The sequence below is a fragment of the Myxocyprinus asiaticus genome, chromosome 40, assembly GCF_019703515.2.
Source record: "Myxocyprinus asiaticus isolate MX2 ecotype Aquarium Trade chromosome 40, UBuf_Myxa_2, whole genome shotgun sequence".
NCBI lineage: Eukaryota > Metazoa > Chordata > Actinopteri > Cypriniformes > Catostomidae > Myxocyprinus > Myxocyprinus asiaticus.
Genome location: NC_059383.1, coordinates 8,646,987 through 8,656,922, shown reverse-complemented (window position 1 = coordinate 8,656,922; position 9,936 = coordinate 8,646,987). Strand labels below are relative to the sequence as shown.

Genomic DNA, 9,936 nt, shown 5'->3' with positions numbered 1-9,936 from the left:
CTGACCTATGTCAAATGTTTTATATAGTTTTAGAGGGTTTTAGGGCAGCAAAATATGCATGCACAAAGAAGGTATGTTTTTGTATAAAACTATACAGTATAATAGTGGGAGTGCCAAATGCAGTGCAGGCTATATGTTGATCCTAATCAACTTAAATGCTTTTTTTGAGAGGAAAGTAACTTTGCACTTGTTATCTGCTATTTAATTTATATAAGGTATATATAGGAAGCGTGATATAATAGGCTTCCAGCTCACTTCCTGGGCTCTGAGAATGGTGTATGTGAGGTGAGCTATTCTAATGAAGCTGAGACTTTTCTTGTGTTGCGCTGTGGCTTTCTGCATTTCTGCTGGGGTTAGCAACAATTTCAACCACAGCGACCAGGATGCAATGTCACACATGAGCAGAATTTCCTGCACAGGTGCCGTGGAGTTTCTCAACACAGAATGCACTTTGTCATTTCTACATCTCTCAAGCAGACCAGTCAGGCAGGTAAGAGTGCTGTTCTTTTACTGGGAGTTTAGTGTTTGTCTGGGAACAGTTCAACACTTTTGGTTGTAAGGATTATTACCCATATGATTTCAACAAGAATCTCAGTTGAAATGCAGAACATAATGTGTCCAGTGTCAGAAATTAACTTTTTTATTTATATATATTATATATATATATATATATATATTGCAAAAGTTGGCAACATGTCCAACTGAATAGATTTTCAGGAGGCATTTTTTTTTTTTTATCCTAATGAGGGCATTTGTTTTCTAACCATGTTAAAAACAATCATTTATTTCAAACACTTCAATTGAATTTCAATTAATTGATATAAATTCTTAACCAGAAGAAGTTTTGCTCTTACCTATAAAAACATAAATTAATTATGTACCAATAAAGCGATAAATAATGCACAAAATATTCAGTGTTTAGGAAGCAACTTTGAAACTGTATCTTCCAAAGATTCAAGCTACCCATAACTTAAGGTAGTTACACTACAGTCAAGCTACTCTTTTAAAAAGTAGTTAGCTTCACTACAAGCTTCTACCAAAAAGTAGCTTACTATATTTTAGCTATTTAAAGAAGAAAATAGTTTTTGATAGATAAAATAATTCAGTAATATTGCCTAGTAGTTATATATTAGTTAGGATGACATTCCCATACAAAAATTAATCATGGTTTTACTACAGGAACAATAGTTTAACCATGATATTTGTAGCAAAACCCTATTAACCACAAAATTAACCATGGTCGTGGTTGCTACAACACTACTTAAACCATGGTTACTATATAGATACTACAGTATTATTTGAGTAAAACATTGGTTAATTGTAAAAAAACAAAAAAAAAAAGAAAAAGAAAAAAGGTAAAAAAAAACCATGGTTAGAGTACAGTCATGGTTACTACAATATTACTACAGTAAAACCATGGTTAATTTTCATAAGGGATGACAGTATTACATTAAACATACATTTATACTTAACATATACTAATAAGCTAGAAAACACCCTATTTTATAAAACTGAATCAAAATATAGTTATGTACAGCAACAATACGCAAAATATTTGTCTTTAAAAACTCAAACTCTCTGAAAAAAGAATTGTTCCCCACACTAAATATAATGAAATAATTCACTTCAGTTGTCCGAAATAACCGATACACTGATACTAATACTAACACAGCATACAAATTTTAGTTTATCATCGAAAACACTTCATATTAGCTCCACATTCAACAATCGCCTCTGAGACAGTGAATACAGATATCTGAAATCTACAAATCACTATGGAAAGTCTGAACTTGATATCATTAAATGTTAAGATGGCTTTCCATAAGCACTACAATGTCTGCAGAGGATCTTAACCCATAACTAGATAGACCTAGAGTATTAGAATATTATATAACATTGCTGGGGCTTTTTACCACCTCATGTTCAACATATGGGGCATTTTTGTTATTTTCTGTACCATTTTTGCCCAGAGTCCTGATTCATTTTTCTCCCCCCTTCTCTGATAGAACCCCTCTCGGCGTGTCGATATTAAATTGTACAGCACGTCTTGGCTGTCACAATGTTACAGGAAGGCAATTTAACCACCAATGAATCCTGTCAGATCCATGATGGCAAAATATTGTCCTTTTTGTCCATTGGCTACATTGTCATCTTTTGCATTGGTCTGCTGTGTAACACCGTCACCATCTACATATTCTTCCTCCGGCGGCACACAGACTCTTCCATGGCAGTCTACATGCGTCACCTTGCCCTAGCCGACACCCTTCTGGTCCTATGTTTGCCGCTACGGGTCTACTACCACAACAAAGAAGGTCCCTTCTACCTATGCAAGGTGGTGGGTGTTTTCTTCTACATTAATATGTATGCCAGCATCCTGTTCCTCAGCCTCATTAGTCTGGATCGCTACTTGAAAATAATCAAGCCCGTTTGGGTGATCCACATCCAGAAGACGAGATGGAGCCAAATGGCAAGCTACACCATCTGGGTGGCACTCATTTCAGGAACAAGCCCCTTTTTCACCAACAACAATCTGAAACATCCATGCGACAAGTTCTGCTTCCACTTCCACAGCAATAGTACTCTTGGTGGTGCGATTAATCTGACGACAGTGGTGCTATTCCTTGTTTTTTACCTGGCTTTTCTTTGTTTTTATGTGAAGATTACTAATAAACTCAGGACTATGTCCATGGGTAATGACGATCCAAATGCACAAAGTCGCAAAAAAAGGGTTATCATGAAGACTATCTCGGTACCTGCTATTTTTACTTTGTGCTTCTTGCCTTACCATGCAGTAAGGATCCCGTACGTTCTGGCTCAACTGGATGTGATCGGGGATCTTCAAAGCCAACAACTGTTGCACATCTTAAATGAGAGTACCTTGCTACTGTCGAGTGTAAATAGCTGCCTTGACCCAATTATCTATTATCTCTTATCCACTGCATACAGGAAAACCATCCTGTGTGCCATCCAGGGTAAGTTTAAAAGCATGTATGCTTTAAACAGAAGAAGAATCAGCATAAACCATTCACTCACTGAAATTTAGACAGCTTCATGGATGGCTTTCTATTATTTGTGATGTCAGCTGAAAGCAAAGATAATAGATTCAACAAAATCAGTTCTGAGGTTTAAATGATTTAAGTGGATTTAAGCATGTTCTGTGTTTATGTATATGAAATACATTTGAGAAGACTTTCTACACTCTCAGAAAAAAAAAAAGTACTTCTTAAGGTACAAGGGCAGTCACTGGAGTGGTACCCTCAAAGGGACTTTTTCTGTACCTCTAGTTAAAATGTATAACTCGTTTTGGATACATACTTGTACCACTGACCATTAAACCATACTGAGCTTCATGTATTTTGCATGTTGTTATAACAGCATATAAATGACTTAGAGTACATGTGTAAATAAATTACTAGTCATTAATGAACCCCATTATAAACCCTTAAAAAAGGGAACATTAATGTAAAGTGTTAAGGTTTCTTAATGACTGTATTTTACTTGAAATTTTGTTTTGTTGAAAGAACAGTGTTTCACTAAATTAAGAGAGAATAACCTTTATTTATGCCTGTTAGAAAGAACATGAAAAGAAGAAATTATCTTTGTAAATGACGTGGATCTCCTTTAGATGTCACAGCTCCCCAGTGGTATACATGAGCTCTTGTGCATTATGAGTGTTACCCATTTTGTGGTTTTGTGGAACAATAGAAGAGTCAACCACATTACATGCCTCTGCATCTAAAAGTGAGCACAATGTGGGAAAATACAGATTTAATATCTAAATTGTAAATAAAATGTAAATGTTATGTTGAGAAGATAAATGCACTTTGTATTTAAATGTTAATTTAAAATTATTTAGTGAAATGTTGGATTAGATTGTGTTACTGGTTGAGTTACTACATTAGCCGTGTATCATTTTGTGCATTAGCAAACTTACGAAAGTAAAGAAATTCTATAATATTATGCAAATCTTTGTGTTATAAAATGCATTACTGCTTTTATGCTTTATTCATACTATCTTCATGCATAGACATATGCCTTTAATCATTACTGTAACAGTTGAATAAAGGTTATTATTTAAAGTAATTTGAAACTTAACATTCTTTATGGTGCATATATGTTTTTACATCAAATATGTTTCATTACTGTGGGAAAAATGATTAAAGATTATTTTTATGTTTAATATATATATATATATATATATATATATATATATATATATATATATATATATATATATATTTTTTTTTTTTTTTTTTTTTTTTAATGTGAGGCACTCAATGCTGAAAAAAAAAAAAAAACACTTAACCCTCAGATGATATCTTCGATTGATAGGTTTAGTGAGCTAGGAATGGTGCTCAAAACTGCAGTTCGGATTTTGAAGTTGTCAGTCTTCTCTGATCAACACATCTGAGTCAGATAACAAGAGCAGAGTGGTATAGATAGCAGAGAACATTGATGAACTGATGAGAAAGTCTTTTCTCGAGCATATGGGTGAGTTGCAGAATCTTGTTTGCATCTTGTTGAGTGACACACACACACACACACACACACACACACACACACACACTTCTCTCATGAGAAAACATTAAAGGGCAGTGCATGTCACAGAATGTTAATTATGTAGTGACAAAATAATGCAACAAAAATGACACTTTATATACAGTACTGTGCAAAAGTTTTAGGCACTTAAGATGTTTCACAAAAAACATTTGTCTTAAGATGGTTATTTATAGCTTCAGCTTTAGTGTGTCAATATAAAAAATACATTTTAGACTCCCAAACATTCCTTTTGCAAATAGAAAAGATTAGAATAGAAGAACAGGGTGCTCTGCAAGAGATTGCAAAGTGTGACTACTTTGAAGATGCTAAAATATAACAGTTTTGATTTCTTTTGTATTTTGTTTATGTTGTTTAGTCACAACATAATTCCCATAGTTCCATTTATGTTATTCCATAGTTTTGATGACTTTACTATTATTCTAAAATGTGAAGAAGAAGAAAAAAAAAAGAAAACATATATATATATATATATATATATATATATATATATATATATATATATATATATATATATATATATATGTGTGTGTGTATATATATATAATAAAGAATGAGTAAGTGTTTCAAAACTTTTGACCGGTAGTGTATATATTTACACTTACCAGCCATTTTATTATGTACACTTGTACATCTACTTATTCATGCGATTATATAATTATCCAATCATGTGGCAGCAGTGTAATGTATAAAATTATGCAGATATGGGTCAGGAGCTTCAGTTAATTTTCACATCAACCATCAGAATGGGAGAAAACATTTGATCTCAGTGATTTAGGCCGTGACATGATTGTTGGTGCCAGACGAGCTGGCTTGAATATTATCTGTAACTGCTGATCTCCTGGGATTTTCACACGCAACAGTCTCTAGAGTGTATAGAGAATGGTGCAAAAAACAAAAAACAACCAGTGAATGGCAATTGTGTGGACAAAAACACCTTGTGATGATAGAGGTCAACGGAGAATGGCCAGACTGGTTCGAACTGACAGAAAGGCTATGGTAACTCAGATAACCCCTCTGTACAATTGTAGTGAGCAGAATAGCATCTCAGAAGGCACAACATGTTGAACATTGAGATGGATGGGGTACAACAGCAGGCGACCACGTTGGGTTTCACTTCTGTCAGACAAGAACAAAATACATCTCTGTTACGTACGTAACCTTGGTTCCCTGAGGGGAACGAGTCTCTGCATATGATCGCTATGGGACACCGTCTGAGTGTCACGTGTTCTGAAGCCCTTATACAATCATACCAATTTATTGGCTGATGGTGCTTAAGTGACACCCCTTAGGGAGCTACATCATGGGGCTCCATAAAGGCGCTTGCTTTCACGCCATGGTGTCAGATTTACTGAAAAAGTCACGAGCCTATGCAGCTGCTAGAGAGTATGGCCAGCTTCACAGTGTCTCGTTCCCCTTAGGGAACCAAGGTTATGTAAGTAACCAAGACGTTCCCTTTCGTGGAACTCAAGCTGTGTTTGATCACTATGGGAACGAATACATTCATGCCATGCGAACAGTAGCTGCCAACTGTCTAAGCCCATGTAGCAAGCATACAGTGGTGTACAAGCGAGCTAAAGCATATGAATAAAAGGAATTATGAATTCACTCCTGTTCCAACAGAGAGATCCTGGGAAGCAGGAGTCAATCCCTCGTCCAGATTATAAAATCTAACAAATGATTGTGGAGAGGACCACTCAGCCCCCATACAAATGTCCTCCAAAGACGCACCTTTAGCCAAAGCCCATGAGGATGCCATGCGCCTCATAGAATGGGCTTGAACACCAGAATGTGAAGGTAAACTGCGTGCTTTGTGAACACATCCCGATACTGTCCGAAGGGCAAACAGGAGAGAAACGGATACGTTTGTATGGTCTAGTTTCATTCATTGAATGGTGGCTCACCCTTCATTTCACCACAAGTCCGTCAGACTCACTTCTGGCATCCTGCTGGCCGTTTAAAAGGGACCGGGCCAACATCCAAATGGCTATGTGGACGAGCCTGTGATGTCGGGAATGTAAGAGGACCCCAATCCCTCTGAGGGGGTGCAAAACTCATATCCGGCACCTTATGCGGCTCTCTGGTGGGACGTTGCGAAGATGCAGAACGTGAACACACCGGAGCTGGAGCAGGCTTTTCTCACTCTCTGCGAGTAAGCATCTGGTGGAATATGGCAAATCAGAAGCCCGGCGTAGTTCCATGACTGCCTCAGCATCCAGCCCAGCTCCCTCATCTAAATCCCTCATAAAATGGGATTGGTAGGCTTGCAAAACTGCCAGCGTGTGCAAAGCTGAAACCGCTTGATCCAAAGACAGGTAGGCCTTGTTCAACAAGGACAAAGTTATCCTGCATGGCTTTGAGGGAAGAGTACACCTCGACTTCCACGTGGCTGCTGAAGAAGGAGAGAGATGGGCTGCCAGCAACTCCTCCATCGCCGAGACCGAAGTATATCCATGGTCGGAAGCTCGACACACATTTGAAAATTCTGAGGCTGCATGGTTTGCAATCCTGGCCCAGTAAAGTTGGTCCCAGGACTTCGAAATCTCCCGATGGAGGTCCGGGGGAAAAGGGAGCGGCCTATGAGGCATAGTTGCATGATGGCCTGCTAAGGAACAGTCATCCAAGATGGATTTACGATCCTCCGACTGCATTTCATCCGGCCAGTCCAGGTGCAGCTTCTCCACTGCACGTGCAATAACCTCCAGCAACGACATATGAGTTACAGAGGGCCTGGAAAACCGTCCGCTAGGAGGCAAGGCCTCAGCCTGGCCGCTGGACAAATCCTCGGAATCCGCCGCCGCCGTAGACATGGCGTCTTTGTCCTCAGCACCAAAGGAAACCGCTGTGCAGGCCTCAGTGCTAGGATGCAAATTCCCACATGTAAACTCCACAGGAGAATGTCGAGCCAAATCTGGGGAGAGTGACAGAGCCTGCTGCTCTGCTCCCAACTCCTCAGTGTCCACACCGGCCTCCCATGAGTCACACAGCCGTGGTGACAGACACGTGGCCAGAACGAGCACGCAGCTTGACTGAATCCCTTCCAAAGGAGGCAAGCCTTTTGCGGAGCATCCTGGTGTTCATCAAATCACACTGCAGGCAATTCAAACCATCCAACGTGGCCTCCGCATGGCGAAACCCCAGACAGGAAACGCACGTGTCGTGAGAATCCTCACCGACAATGAAATGCATATACGAAAGTAAACTGCCAATAAATTGCCGTGATTGTACAAGGACTTCAGACCATGTGACACTCAGACGGTGTCCCATAGCGATCATACACAGCTCGAGTTCCATGAAAGGGAACTGAGGCTGCAGTGGGCCTGCCATTTATGTATCTCAGCAGAAGTCCAGATTCATCAGACCAGGCAATGTTTTTCCAGTCATCTACTGTCCAGTTTTGGTGAGCCTGTGCCCATTGCAGCCAGTTTCTTTTTCTAAGCTGACAGTAGTGGTACCCGAAAGGGGTCTTCTGCTGCTGTAGCCCATCCGCCTCAATGTTCAATGTGTTGTATGTTCAGGAATGCTTTTCTGCATAAAACTGATGTAACGCATGTTTATTTGGGTTACTGTCACCTTCCTGTCAGCTTGGACCTCTCTCCAGCTAAGACGACTGAGGAAGTTTGGGATGAGTCACAACATCCTCAGATCATTCTACACGTACACTGTGGAGAGCATTCTGACTGGATGCATCACCGTCTGGTACGGGAACAGTACTGCTCTCAACCACAAATTGCTGCAGAGGGTCGTACAAACATCCCAGCACATCACTGGAGGGGAACTTCCCTCCCTCCAGGACATCTATACCAAAAAAATCTGAATGAGTGGTTGCGAGCCAGCTCCTTTTGTATACCCGTATGTCCGGGGGAGTGGCATGCAAATTCCACTTGCCAATTCCCATTGGCATTTTCTCAAAGATCAGAGGTGTTTGGGGCTCCCAAGGGTGACCCCTAGTGTCATTACATCGACACAACGTCGAGTGAGTGACAGATAGGGAATCAGGGTTATTCCACCAAATATTGATTTCTGAACACTTCCTAAGTTAAAACATTAGTATTTTGCTGTTTAAAAATGAATCTGAACTTGTTTTCTTTGCATTACTCGAGGTCTGAAAACACTGCATCTTTTTTGTTATTTGACCAGTTGCCATTTGCTGCAAATAAATGCTCTAAATGACAATATCTATATCTACCTATCTCTCTCTCTCTCTCTCTCTCTCTCTCTCTCTCTCTCTCTCTCTCTCTCTCTCTCTCTCTATATATATATATATATATATTTTTTTTGGAATTTGGAATTTGGAATTTGGGATAAATGTTGTCAGTACATACCTATAAATAGTAATTCCAGAGAAACTGACAATTTTGCGGTGGTCTTTTAATTTATCCAGAGCTGTATATATCGATATGTCGATGGCGTATTGAAAAAAAGATCAGATAATTTTAAAAGGGGATGTAAGGCAGTGATGCAGCAATATCATTTACATGTTAAGAGAACCCAAATGTGAAAAAACTGTTTCAGTTTTTAAGGCATTTGATGCAAATGAAATACACATCCTCTCTGCTGGTTCAGGATTTCTTCCTCAAGTTACTTCAGCTATTAATATCGGTGGTCAAAACAACTTTCTGTGCTTCTGCTCCACCAGTTGTGCTGGTTTTGGTAACTGTGCGGCTCTAGTCATTTGATCTAAAGCTCATATTTTATTGGTCAGGGCATTTTATCGGGTGGCGAACATTTTTTACACACTGTAAAAAAAATGCTTTGTCATCATGCGATTCGGTGTGAATGTTCACTCTAGGTGTAAATGGCTTGTTAGGGATCCATTGCTTTGATTAAAAATGTTAATCATGGTGAGAAATCGTGATGAGGATTCACATTTAGTGTGAAAAGGCCTTGACTCGATGATGTTGAGATCCGGGCTCTGTGGGGGCCATACCATCTGTTGCAGGAATCCCAAGTTAAACTTCTACTGTTCTATTTGCAAAAGGAATGTTTGGAAATCTATGACCTTTGCTGTGTCTATTGCTGCTTTGGACTGGGCGCAAATCAGCCAGTTATCCAGATAATTCAAGACCATCAATCCACAAAGTGCAAGAGGGCCCAGTACTGCATTCATTCACTTTGTGAAAGTTCTTGGAGCCAGAGAGAGGCCAAAGGGAAGCACAAGATATTCGTAAGCTATCTTGTTGAAAGCAAACCGAACTGATTGATGGGTTCACCCCACATGAGAGGAGGAAGCCATCAGAGGGGGGAACGATGCCTACCATGGGATTTTCGCCGGTAGCTGTGTTTTTGCTGCTGCACTGGGGCCTGGGTTAGAGTGTGGTAACTCAGTTGGGACAAAGCGGGTTCTAGGAGCAAAAAAGGTCTGAGGCCTTTGCTGCC

At 39.5% G+C, this 9,936-nt stretch overlaps 1 protein-coding gene across 1 annotated transcript; it reads left to right on the top strand.

Moving 5' to 3' along the window:
- The first annotated feature begins 348 nt into the window (after positions 1-348).
- LOC127430432 (probable G-protein coupled receptor 34) lies at positions 349-4,083 on the top strand. The gene is made up of 2 exons (XM_051680194.1): positions 349-490; positions 2,007-4,083. Exon 2 carries the CDS (start codon positions 2,060-2,062, stop codon positions 3,041-3,043), a length of 984 nt encoding a protein of 327 aa, XP_051536154.1. The 5' UTR covers positions 349-490; positions 2,007-2,059; the 3' UTR covers positions 3,044-4,083.
- The last annotated feature ends 5,853 nt before the right edge of the window (positions 4,084-9,936 follow it).